Source organism: Camelus bactrianus, chromosome 16 (assembly GCF_048773025.1).
Source record: "Camelus bactrianus isolate YW-2024 breed Bactrian camel chromosome 16, ASM4877302v1, whole genome shotgun sequence".
Lineage (NCBI taxonomy): Eukaryota > Metazoa > Chordata > Mammalia > Artiodactyla > Camelidae > Camelus > Camelus bactrianus.
In genome coordinates this window covers 45,134,409-45,148,149 of record NC_133554.1, presented here as the reverse complement: position 1 = coordinate 45,148,149, position 13,741 = coordinate 45,134,409, and the positions used below count along the sequence as shown (strand labels likewise).

At 41.0% G+C, this 13,741-nt stretch overlaps 1 protein-coding gene across 1 annotated transcript in view; it reads left to right on the top strand.

Moving 5' to 3' along the window:
• Nucleotides 1–9,115: 9,115 nt before the first annotated feature.
• NSF (N-ethylmaleimide sensitive factor, vesicle fusing ATPase) overlaps nt 9,116–13,741 on the top strand; it is a 132,581-nt gene continuing 127,955 nt past the window's right edge. The window contains exon 1 of the mRNA XM_074343406.1: nt 9,116–9,235. Within this exon, the coding sequence (XP_074199507.1) occupies nt 9,224–9,235 (12 nt within the window). The 5' untranslated portion in view covers nt 9,116–9,223. The remainder of the gene's footprint in view (nt 9,236–13,741) is intronic.

Below are 13,741 nucleotides of genomic sequence, written 5' to 3'. Positions count from 1 at the left end.
TCAGTCTGAAGCTGGACTGCCGCCCTGCTTTTAAACAGATTTTCAACAGTTGGGGAAAATACTAGCCACCTGCACCTTCGTTGAGACGCACAGAACCACAGTCCTCACTTCCTGAGAAATGCTCTCAATAACTCAGCCCCGGAATGCCAACTTGGTTCACTAAAAAGTATACAAATGCCAGTAAGTGGTATATAACTGTACACAAAGGTACATAATCAGAAAAACTAACATCTATGGAACATATGATATATGCCAGGAAATATGTCAAGGACTTGATGTGCATAACTATAACGCCCCCTGAATTGGAATCTACTATCATTTACACATAGCAAAGAGAAAACTAGCTGGGCAGAATTTTAAGCCTAGGTCTGTCTGACACCTTAATCTTTTTAATCAAATACTTTCCTGGTCACAATGACTGTATATATGAGGGGAAATATAAGTATCTATGAGAGGTTTTTCTACATGGCTCCTTTAAAATTATAGTATTTTTTCTAACTGTAAAAAATTATAGTCATTTTTTAAAGTATAATGGGGGGAGGTGGAACCCACTCACCACGAGAGAAAGAGAGGACGGAAAAAGAGGAAGAGGAAGAAACACATCCATCATTCTATCATCCAGAGATGATCACTATTATCATTTTGCTTGTTTTCTTTCCAGGCATTTTTCCATGCAATTTTTACATATTTAAGATTATGCATACATACAGTTTTACCTTTTTCCACTTAATATTTTTTGTTTGTTTTGTTGGGGGTGGTAATTAGGTTGATTTATTCATTTATTCTTGGAGGAGGTACTGGGGATTGAACCCAGGACCTTACACCTATGCATGCTAAGCATGCTCTCTACCACTTGAGCTGTACCCTCCCCTCTCCACTTAATATTTTAATTTGAACATTTTTCAGATTGTTGAGCATTTTTCTTAAACATTTTTGATAGCTGTGTGATATCCCATCATATGGGTATACCCTGGTTTATTTAATCACTTTAACGTAGTTGTGGATGAAAAAAATTAGTCCATCGATCTAAGAAAGAAACAGAAAATTTTATTCTAGCCAAATTGAGGATTATAACCCAGGAACAGCCTCTCAGAAAGCTCCAAGAACTGTTACGCTCATGAAATGTCAATGCAAAGTTACATAAAATTTTTGAGACAGAGGGCTGTACATTTAATAACATATTAATGACAGTTTACACAATCCAGGTCTACATGTACAAAGTGAGTAGTGGGTCATAGGTCATCGTGGCCCCTTACAAGAGTAAGCAGGAAGGTTATCTCCTAAGGATTTTTTTGTTGGTGCTAGAAGAAGGTTGCTTTTTATGGCTTAGCAGGTATTTCTGCCGATGGGGAGGTTTGGTAGATGCATAATGCAGATACACAATACACAGTAGAGGGGAGAGAGGAGGCCAAAGGGCAGAGAAATTTTTTTGTTTAAATTTTTCTTGACTTGCCTTAGCATATGAATTTTTCCTTCATCATAGTTCAATATGTAGATTGTTTTTAAGTTTTTCTATTATGAATTGTGCTATAGTGAACATCTTTTGTTTCTCTTTCTGCATTCCTTGCTATTAAAAAAAAAGAATTCCAAAAGTGCAATCACTGGGTCAAAATATTACCGAATTCAGGTCTGGTTGCTCACTGCTCTAAAGTCAATACTTGACAGGTAAGTGTTGGTGGAAAGGAAAGGTTGCTTTTTTCTAGAGTCTGGCAACGTGGGGAGAAGTCAGACTCATGTCCAAGAGCTAACTCCCACCTGCCAATTGGGGGCAAGAGCTTTTAAAGGGGAGTTTCGGGGGTGTATAGGCAGAGGGAGGGGACTACCTGCAGAGCAGCACAGTCAGCTCTGACAGTAATCTTGAAATTGGTCATGCAGTGGTTCAGCATCATCTTGTTTGTTTTCAGTACAATTAATCTTCAGTTCCAGGATCGGTTTGCTCCTACTTCCTGGAGGCCAATTCTCAGAATTCTGGCAGTTTATATCATGGTTACAGTCTGGTCATCATGTAGTTAACTTCTTTCACCTGGGGAGGTTTTAGTATCTACAAAATAGCTCAATGGATATGGCTCAGAATATTATCTATAGCCCACAAAAAGGAGCCAAGTGTCCTTGACTTTGCTTAATGGCTAAACTACTATTATTTTGTCTTCTTAGACTGTTTTCCTTTGTTTCTGCATTTTCTCATTTCTCTAATTAAATTTATTCTTTAAAGTTTTTCGACAGACAAAAGACAAGCAGAGGACATGGGGGTGGGGTCTGTCCCAGGAAGACCCCATAGTGTCTTGATCAGTTTTAAAAATGTTAATATTTTAAGGCTCTTGATATATATTATCTGCCAAATTATTGTCTGAGTAGATTATACAAATTTTTATTCCTACCCACCAAGTGAAAGTCATCCTTACTTCATTATCTGGTAAGCTCTTCTTAAAAAGAGAGTTTTTAGTGGTTTTGTTTTGTTTACCAATTTGATAACCAAGAAGAAGTATCTCACATTGTTTTAACTTTTGGTTCTTTGATTACTTGTTTTTTCCTCAAATTTTTACTAGTATTTTTATTTCATGTACTACGAATGATCTATTTGTATCCTGATGACTTGCAAGAAAAGATATAAAATGGTTTTTCCAGCAACTATGAAGTTTGTTTGAGTGGAGTCATCATAACCTGAAAAAAAGCTGAAATAGCAAAGATAAGATTTTTTACCTACCATTTTTTGTACCTACAGAAGGAATGTTTAGGCTGATAATAATAGAGATTTTCGCCTCCAACCCTCACAAGCTGAGAATATGCATTATTTTCACAAGCTCTGCATCATTCCTGTGAATAAAACAAAGTCTCAACATATGTGGCACTCAATAGTTAAAGGATTACAACCATATAGCTACATATATACACATACATTTATATATATTATTTATGTTTCATTACATACAAATATATTTCATATATATAAACAGGCAATCTCCAAATTATGATGGTCTTACAACTTTTCAACTTTAAGATGGTATGAAAGCAGAATGCATTCAGTAGAAGTCATACTTTGAATCCTGAGTTTTGATCATTTCCTGGGCTACTGATATGCCGTGAGATACTGTCTCATGGTGCTGGGTGGCAGTAGCAAGCCGCACAGCTCCCCTGAGGTCGGTGGATCAGCCACGGGATGATCACGAGGGTGAACAACTAATATTCTTCCAACCATTTTGTACCGATACAACCATTCTGCTTTTCACTTTCAGTACAGTATTCAATAAATTACAAGAGACATTCAACACCTTATTTCAAAATTGGCTTTGTGTTAGATGTTTTTGCCCAAATTTAGGCTAATGTAGGTGTTCTGAGCACGTTCAAAGTAGGCTAGGCTAAGCAATGATGTAGGTGTATTAAATGCATTTTCAACTTAATATATTTTGAACTTATGATGGGTTTATTGGGACATAACCCCACTGTTAGTTGAGGAAGAACTGTATTTTTTAAAATAAGAATATGCACGGGTAATGTATGGGGGAGGTTAGAAGAAAAACAGACCTAACTCATTAGTGACTGCAATCAGGAGTTAAGGTCCTGATTTTTTTAAGTGATTGAGAGAAAATGTACTGATTTTATAATGCAAAACTTAACTTATTTTTTTTAATACAACATTTTGACAATTAGGAAGGGAGTTTGACAGAAACCATGATAGCTGCTCAGGGGAAATTTAACAAGCATGAACAGTGGCAACTCCATAAACATAAATTGCTTAGGGTGACACTGATCAAGTGGGGTATTTTTCTTCACAGAAAACACTTCTCTTCAAAATAATGTTATTTGTACAGCATGGAAAGTATAAAGTGCTCTTGGGAGAAGCAGAGAGAGAATGTCACTCTGAGAAACATCTTATTTGGAGATAGCTCCCCGCCCCTGAGTTAGACTTTAAGATTGGTTAATAGTGTTATTAGTATTAGTGATAATCATAGTACTCTTGGTAGTGGTAGCTAGCATCGGCCTTGTAACTGCTGGGTCAGGTGCTAAATGTATTAGGTACACCGTGATAATTATCTCATCTAATTCTCACATGAAAACATTTAGGTTTTCATGTAACACAGTATACCAGGACCACCTTCCCCCAAGTATCACTAAACTTATCCCTCTATTCTGGTCATGCTTCGGCTCAAGAGATGTCTTCCTCCCTTGGAAAGCCCTGTCATACATATTCCTTGCCCTACGAACAGACGTCTCCAGTAAACTCACCCTTAGGAGAAACCTTACGACACACCTTCACTTTTTCTCAGGAGCCCTCTGGAGAAAATACAGTCATCCCCAGGGTGGTTTGTGGGCCTATAGTGTCTTAAGGTTCTTAGGCAACTCAGGCCCTCCCAGGAGACTCTGACTTCCTTTTCTGGAGATGCACAAAAGCTCATCAGAGGAGTATTTGAATATTCGTTTTCAAAGAGATGCAGGCAGCTCTCTGGACCCACGATGCTGTTATGCAGGGTTAGGCAGCCTGGCAAGTGCATTGGGACTGGCACCAAACGATCGTCAGGTTTCCATAGCAACAATCATTCCTTTCCACGGAGGATTCCATCATCTCTCCTGCCTACTCACACTTTCCAGAATGAATTGATTTTTGTGACTCTAAGGTGTTTGTCTTTGATCCTCCAAAGAGAAAAGACATATTCTTCAAAACAACAACAACAAAACAATAACCCAATGATAAAAAACCTGACTGCAGCTAAAATGCTGCATTGCATCAGCTGGTCTTCCTTTCTTTTAAAATTCTATATTCTTTCTCTGTTTTGCTCTGTTCTCTAGCCTTATCCATAATTTTGGGAAATAGGTTTCTCTAACAGTAAACAAACAGATGGCAACTTCATCTTCGTAAAACTGGCTATGATGGGGCCATAACAGGAAGTTTTCAACAAGGCTCCCTGAAAGCCTGGGCTTAGGGCTTGGGTGGCTGACCTGTGGGTTAGGACAGGAAGGGCAAGAATAAGGATCACTATCCACATAGAGATGTCACAGTCTCTGAAATTTTGCCCTTAGAGATTTGTTTCCTTATTGCTCTTCTGGCAATATTCTCTTAAATTGTGTACACTCCTGGAAAGAGAAGTACATTAGGTTATTAATGCTGAAAGAACTTCAGAAAGAGAGGAGGAGGTGCAGAGGGAAGGGTATCAAAGGACTTATGAAGACCACCTTTGTCTGCTTCACAATGACATCTTCTGCAGTGGGGCACTTCAGGGACTTGTCACACATGCGCGCACACACACACACACACACACACACAGCCCCTGGAGGATGCCCTCTGACATTTACAATGCAGTGGTGAATTCAATGCACAGGGCTGTTCCCTGAAACACCTGCATGCAATCCTGCAGAAAGATTTCTGAAACCCACACCCTGAAGTGACTAAAAACTCCTTTCTGTCGCCAGCGCCATTTGTTTAACCTTCGAGTTTCCGCAGACTAAAGGTCGCTTTCCTTTGGCTAATGTGGAAATCAAAATTTGCATTGCTTTGTTAAATAAACTGGATTACAGTGAATCATTTCACTTTTATGTAGTTTAATATTGCTCTAAATCTTCAAAACACAGAAGAAATTTATTCCCCCCCTCAGGTAAGTTGTAAGCATAACTGTCATAACCAAAGGGTCCAAAAGTTACTCAGCCCCATTCCAATGGAGCACTTATTAAGTGACATTTAATGGGACATAATATGAACATGGAATTATATCCGTGGAGTCTTCAAGTCTTTGAATCAGACCTCCACCTACAGATGCTGGTTGCTTAACAGGGAGCAGCAGGTGATACCAAGTTTCACTATGTCAAAGCCTGGAATCACTTCCTTGTCACTGACAGGAAACATGGTGCATTAATTAGGGTTCTCCAGAGAAATAGAACCAACAGGATGTGTATATATAGCAATTTATTTTAAGGAACTGACTCATGTGATTGTGAAGGCTTGGCAAGTCCAAAAATCTGATGGGGGACACTGGCAAGCTGGAGATTCAGGAAAGTGTTGCTGTTCAAGTCCAAAGGCAATCTGCTGGAGAATTCCCTCTTGTTCTGGGGAGATGAGCCTTTGGTTCAATTCAGGCCTTCAGCTGATTAGATGAGGCCCACCCACACTCAAAGTCCATGGATTTAAATGTAAATCTCATCCCAAAATATCCTCATGGAAACATCCAGAGTAACATTTGACCAAGTTTCTGGGCACTGTGGCCCAGCCAAGTCAATAAAATTAACCATCACAGTGGGTCACACAGTAGCTGTGTTCAGCAAGAGCTAACCTTGGTCAAACCCTCACCCCTCTCCTCCTATGCCTACTGCTCTTTATCCTAGGTACTGCTGCCTCCATTTCATCATCTCATCAACTTCTCTCCTCATCTTTCAGGTGCCTTGTACTGCCTCCCTCTCTGGACCTATCCCTAGTCTCACTTAATCCACCTCCTCTCCCCTGAAAAAGTCTCCCAGACCTTAGAAAAAGACCTTAGTCATTTACACTTTAGGTTAATTTTAAATCATTGTAAGCCATCTTACCTATTTCCTCACTGTAAAAGGAAAGTATATTAAAAGGATGTCAGGGATTAATGACAAGTTGAGGGTGGTTTTGAGGGGTTTTTTTTGGGAGGGGCGGTGTTTTTGGTTTTTTTGAGGAAGGGAAAGAATGACTAACTCACAGAAAGCAAGACAAAGAGACACAACCAGACTTTGCCAAAGACAGAAATCAGGTAAACTCCAGGGGTCTAGATAATTAGTGGATGGTCTTTTCAAGATATCACCATTGTGGTCAATCAGCTGTTGCTATTTTCTGTCTTTCTTCCTCAGGATGGTCAAGACTGTAGTTTCTTCGGGGAGGGTATAGCTCAGTGCTAGAGTGTGTGCTTAGCATGCACAAGGTCCTGGGTTCAATCCTCAGTACCTCCACAGAATAAATAAATAAACCTAATTACCTATCCTCTCCCTCGAAAAATAAAAATAAACTTAAAAATAAAATTTAAAAAAGATTGTAGTTTCTTGGGAGAGAGAGCATTTGATTGATTGAACCTGGATTCTGTACTCCTTCCTGGGCCAGGGAAAGGCAGGGTACCTTGTCTGACAATGCTTTCAAGGCTGCATGAACCGGGGAGCTGTGACCAGAAAAAAGGGGAATGAATCTAGGGCAGCAAAAATATTTGTTGTCTATCAACTATAACTGCAAGATTGTTCAGAAAATGATGCAGACTCAGTTCTACTCTGTTTCCAAGATGACCTTCAATATTAGAGCAAGGCACAGATGGGATGCACAGACGTGTGACAACCTGGGGCAATGTCTCAGAATCCTTCCCTCTCCAGCTGGATGCAAAGCACCTCAAGGGCAGGAGCTCAGGTCTGCTTATGATTTCTCTGGTAGACCCTGCACAGGGCTGCGCACATGATTCTACTGAATTTATGCCATTTGCGAGGGGGTCCAAAGATTCCCTTATCATGAGTAGACAGACTTGTAAGCAGACACAGTGGAACCTCTCCAGCATCCAGCAAGCCTATTTTTCCTAGATGATAAACATTCCACCTTGTTGGAGGGATTGAAGACATTCTCACTTGCAATCCAGTTTACCTATAAAAACAAGACAACAAAGCAGTGGTAAAGACAGATACATTTGCTTATTCTCTTGCCTTGAAAATAATGTCAGATCATTGCACTGAGAGCCAATGTCATCTTCTGTATCTGGTAATTTTGGGGGCAAAATGTCTTTGATTTATACATCCAAAGTATCAAATAAAAAATGTAAGACAACCTGTTAAGCTCATCTAACTATAGCTCTCTTTCCAGAAAAGGAAACTGGGGAGCAGAGAGGTGAAGGGACATGACCAGTGAGTAGCAGAGCAAGGAAAATGATGAGAATCTATGCCTTCTGACTTCCTAATCTATTCTAATTGTTTTCATTGCTTTTCCAAGTTAATAAATCAAAGTTCAGCTTCAGCTAGTTCCCTGTCTTTCCTGATAAACTCTCTGATCCATGATTTAGTTAACACCTGATTTGTTCAACAGAGCACTCTGGTTCTCAGGTACGCTGTGAGAGTTTATGAAACTCACATGATTTTTCCCTTCTGTCCCTGACCCCTCAGGTCATTTTTTTTTTAAAATTAGTTCTCCATTTCAAATCTCGAAGCATGTCCAAGCTCTAATTCTTTTTCCTTTCCTCTTGTTGGAGAAGAACTGTTTTTTCTAACTAACTGTAAAAAATGAAAGGCAACATAGCCTATCATTTCCTATTGTGTAAATATGAAGAGAAATATAAGATAACTGGGGGAATAAAAGCATCAGAGAATCTATTTGGGAGAATCTCTCTTGCAGCATGCTGTTATTACTACCTATCCTGAGATCTTAGTAAGGAAATGGTATGGTAGAAAGGAAACATCAAGGTTTTAAAAAAGGCTGAATTTAGGGCATATTTTATTCAAATTCCACTGAATATATGCTGTCTAAAACGAACACTGGGAAATGACAAAGGTTGTTAAGAGATACAAATCACCATGGTAAATAAATATATTTAATAAAATAATACATAAAAATAAAAACACAAAAATAAATCACAGTTCATTAACACATTTGAAGAAAATCTTAACCTGAGTTTTTCAGGCTACACATAAGCTAAATATAAACGCCAAGGTGGATCATTTCCAGGAGCTCGGAGAACAAGTCTACCCTAAGAGAAAGGCCTGAATTCATGCAGAACTTGAATTCAGAACCAGCATTCATTACTGATCTTCTCTGGGGGAAGGGCTGTACCCGCGCTGGGTGCTTATACATTTTCACATTTAAGTGGGTCTTCAAGTAAAAAGCTAAAATCTATAAAAGGCAGACAGCAGCTGGCAAAGAGATAAGGAGGGGCTCAGAGATTAAAAGCATGAAGGTCCTCACTACGAAGTCGGACGCAAAAGGCCAACTCTGATGAGGTTCGCAAAAGGAGCCCTGCGGAAAGTCACCAGCTAACACGTACTCTCCAGAAGGACAGTCAGATCCTCCGCCACCCCCGCCTCCATCCCCGCAGCTCGCATTCAAAATGGCGCCACCGCCCCGCCCGCCCCTGACGGCCGTCGAGCCCGCGCGCGCCCTGGGCGGCGGGGGTGCCGGGGACGCGACCGGGCACGCGCGCGGCGTCAAGGCGGCTGCGCGCCTGCGCGAGGGCGGGCGGCGGGCGCGCGCGCAGCGGGGGCGGGCTCTGCCGAGCGCCAGGCTGCAGCGGCTGAGCTGGACGTGTCCGCGAAGATGGCGGGCCGGGTGAGTGCCGGCCCCGGAGCTGCGGCTCGAGGCTGGGGGGCCGGGCTCGCGCGCACCTGGAGGTTCAGACAGCCCCAGGGGAGGGGAGTGAGTCTGAGCAAATGGAGCGTTGGATCGGGCGGCAGGGCAGAGATGGTGGGCAGGGGCAACGGTGGCAGGGGATTAGTCCTCCTCAGAAACTCCATCCCCTTGGAAGCTCGAGGGGAGGTGACCCCCTCGGTACCCGGGTCTCCTGTGTCTCCCTTAATTCTCCCTCTCAATCCTTTGAGGCTTGTCCCCCTTGCTCTCAAGGTAGCCGCAGGATCGTCGCCGTCCCAGCCCCGTCTGAGGTCTTGGGGGGTTTCTCTGCACCCCTTTGCGAAGGCTCATTAGGTGCAGCCTCTGGAATAACAGCGGGGTATCTGGAATAACTGCTGCATGGAGGGGAGGGCTGTGGCAAGGACTATTAGGAACCCATTTCTGGTTCTTCACAAGGAAAAGTCTTGGGAAAGGAGGAGGGGGTGCAAATGACTTTTAGTGTTAAACCCCGGTCATTCGGGGTGGGGTGGGGGGAAACGTGTCACTGCCGGATCAGGCAGAAATGCCTTAAGCTTGCAGTGGGGCTGGATTTGGGGTGTCGCGTTTTGCACTTACGAATGACAGTCGTTTAGAATGCAGCAGGATATGTTGTAGTTTCAGGGTTTTAAATTTTACTTCCTCCTTTAGCCTCAGATCGCGGTGTAGTATGGGTTTGGCGCGGGGCGATAGGGCTGGTTCTGTGCTATACTGCAGTGTGTGTTGAGCAAAAACCTCTCTGAGGATGGATCCTGCTCAGAGATTACACAGGTCAGAAACCTGGGACATTAACTGCGTCATTAGGGGATAAGGATGTGCTTGACTGATTTATTTCTACTGGAATATTTGAATAAGTTTGCATAGATTATGTATAAACGCAAATATCCTCTGTAAAGGAAATTTTAAGTCATGAGATTCCAGAATGAGAAGAGACCTTAAAGGTCATTTAACTCGTCCTTTTCCTCTTCTTTTCCCCATAGCCTCCCCTTTTATCTACAGCTACTCTCCACCTGAGCTTCAGATTCTGTCTTTTCCCACCTTCTAAAGTACCCCACTCTGGTGTATTCACCTGCTCCCTCTAAACAACAAACTCAGGCTTTTCCCATCTTAAACAAACCCTCTCTCCACTCCCACAGCTGTCACCGTTTCTCTTCCCACTTTACAGCCAGAAATCTTGATAGAGTTGTTTACATTTATTTGTCTCCCATTTTTTTTTTACCACCTACTCACCCCTCAACCCACTGCAGTCTGATTTCTAGCCTTATTATCCCACTGAAATGTGTCCCTAAACTTAATTGACATTTCTCATTCCTTTTCTTACTGGATGTCTCAACAGCATTTGACATTGTGGACCATTGCCTCCTTCGTGGAAAATGCTCTTCCCATGGCTTCTCTGAAGGCTTGCTCCTGTTTTTAGCCAGACCTTTCTTTTGCAGACTCACCCTCCTCTACTGTGTTATTCAATGCAGATATTCCTCAAGGCTCTCTTCTCACTGTTTATTTTCTCCCCAGGCAATCTCTTCTAAGCTGAACCTCAACTACTATCTATATGCCAATGATTCTCAATATTTTACTGCCAATCCAGACCTATTTAGAAGTTCCAGATCAATATGTCAAACTATTTAAAACCAAGGCACCTCAGACTCGACTTGTTCAAATTTAAACCCATAGTCTTAGCCCACCTAACTAGTTCTTTTACTTTGTTTCCTAGTTCAGTGAATGGCACTGCAGTCACTCATTTATATAGGCTGGAAACCTTGGGGGATTAGGAGTGGGTCATCCTTTATACTTCTCTCTCACCATATCCTCTGCCCCCAGGTAAAATTCATCACTGAGTTCTGTCTCCCCCTTTCCTCCAAAAGAGGGTATTATTAGGGCTGAAGAATCTGGCTTGGGCTTTGCTGCTTTAAACTATATCCAGATCACCCACTGGACTAGTCACATGGGTTCTGTCATTTTACCATCCTAAAAATCTCTCCAATCTGTCCACCTCTCTACATCTTCATTTCCACCTCCTTTTCCCAAACTACTATCCTCCTGGCCTCCCTGGAGGGAAGCTCCCAAGTGGTCTCCTTGTGGCATTCACCAGGTTGATTGTTCCAACCCATGCCCTTTGCTACTTAAACCCCTCCCTCAGTAGCATCTCCTTACTTTTGGAAGAAAACCAAATCCTTAACTGGGCCTTTAACGCCCTTTTTGGTTCCCCTCCTGCATCTCACTCACCCCCTTACTCTCTATACTCAGGTTATATAAGTCTTTCAGTTCCTTGAACCTCTTACCACAAGGTCTTTGCATGTGCTGTTTCTTTTGTGATGTTCTGCCCCCAGCCATTTACCACCTACTCATAGATCACTCAGCTACTCAAGGGAGGCCTGTTCTGATCCCGCACTGAGTCAGGATCCTTTGTTAATACGTTCTTGAAGAAAGGTATTCCTTTCCTTAGAGAGTTATCTATCTGTCATTTAAAATTTATTAGTTTGGTTATTAGACTTTACCTTCCATGGAAGCAGAGACCATGTTAGGTTTTTACTCACTATCATCATATGTGTGTTACACCTGTCTGGGACCTAGGTGCTCAATACATTTTTGTTGAAAATGAATCTAACCTCTGTTTTAATACTCTGGTGATAGAGGGTGCATTGCCATAGAGCTAGCCCATTTTAGTGCCATGTTAAAAAGGTCTTTTTTATATGGAGTTCCACATGACTTTTATACATCGATACTATTTTTGCTGTTTAGAGCTGCATATCTCTTTCCATATGATAGTCTTTAGCTCTTTGAAAACAGGTACATACCCTCAGATTTTCTCTACTGAAAGTTAAACATCCCCAGTTCCTCAAATATCCTGTATTCCAAACCCTTCATCATTTAGGTTACCTTCTTTTGGAAATGTTCTGTTCTGTCAGTGTTTTTTCTAAAATGTGCTCAAGAGTCTAACAGAGAGATCAGTGAAGAATATATTTGAAAATTATTCTCTTAAGCTGGACACTACCGTTATTAACACAGGCTAAACTTGTATTTTTTTTTTCTGTGATAAATCGTACTCTCGGCCCATACTGAGCTTATAGTCAATTACAACTCTCATGTTCTTTTAAATTCAGTCCCCCCTGCCCACATTCTTGGTATTGTGCAATTTTATTGAATCTAAGTGTAAGACTTTACATTTATCCCATTTACAATTCTTTTTTTTTTTTTTTTTTTTTAGGTCTGGGCAGGGTACTTGTTGAAGGTTTTCTTGATTCTTTCATACTATGCAACATAGTAGCCCTCTCTTCCAGTTTTGTTTGATTTGTAGGATTAATAATCATGACTTCTGTATCTCCATTCTAGTCACTGATAAAAGGTAGAATAAGATTGGGTCAGAAATAGCCCTTGAGCATACTGCTGGAGGCCCTTCTCTGGGCTGGCACACACCAATATGCTGTTGGCACCTACCATTGCTTAATTACAAGTGTATCTCACTTAGTCTTGACGAAACCACCCTGCAAGGTAGGTTAACTTTGTTTTACTCAGCGAGAGGGGGTCAGTAACTTGTCAGGATTTGTGCCAGATTCACTCACAGCCAGCAAGAAGCAGGGTCAGAATTTGAACTCAGGTCAGTGCAACAACTTAGTTGCAAGGCTATGAAAAAGGAGATTTACCTTTTTAGAGCCTGCTGTCAAAAGTTTAATTTTCAAAAACTACCTTCTACCTTTTGGAATATTTGAACACTCGGCCCATCTCTGATTGTCTTATCTTTTCTTCCTATAGCTATAATTGTGTAACAACTACCTGTCCATGTTTAACGGAGTTAGCCTTGTTTTAATACTCTTAAAATGAGTTCTGTATTCCCTTTTTGTGGGAGAAAAGCTATCTTGGTTAGTTAATTTTGGCATTCTGACATCATCTTGTAAATGGTGTTTATGTTCACTCTGTAATTGAAGATTTATTGTATCACTGTTGCTGTTGATAACATTAGTTACCTGCATATTTTGTCCTTTGCTTTTCTTGGCCAAAAAAGAAAGCCTCGTATTTAGTTTATCTGGGAAATTGAATGAAATGTGTGATGTTATTCAGTATATAGCATCTAGGTCATCAGAACCTGATTAATCCCTAAAATACTTTAAAGCCTCTAATCCTAAAAGTAAAGAACCTAAAAAATAATTTTTGTCATTGCTTTATACATTATTGTATATGAGAAAAATTTGGAATGACAGATTGGCTACATTTTATAACATGATCAGTTAATTTAAACTTGATCTGGTTCCTTTTGTCCTTTCAAAAGATTCAATTAGGTAATAGATTTTCTCAGCTGTTTAAAATTTTTTGCTGGTAATAAGTAGGTTCTGAAGTTATAATTCTTATTACTTACATTGAACATAGACTCTTACTTATAAATGACCTCCATATACAGATGGCTGCCACTGCCCTAGGCCTTCATACCATCTTTCAGAACTTTCATGCTTCAGCTGC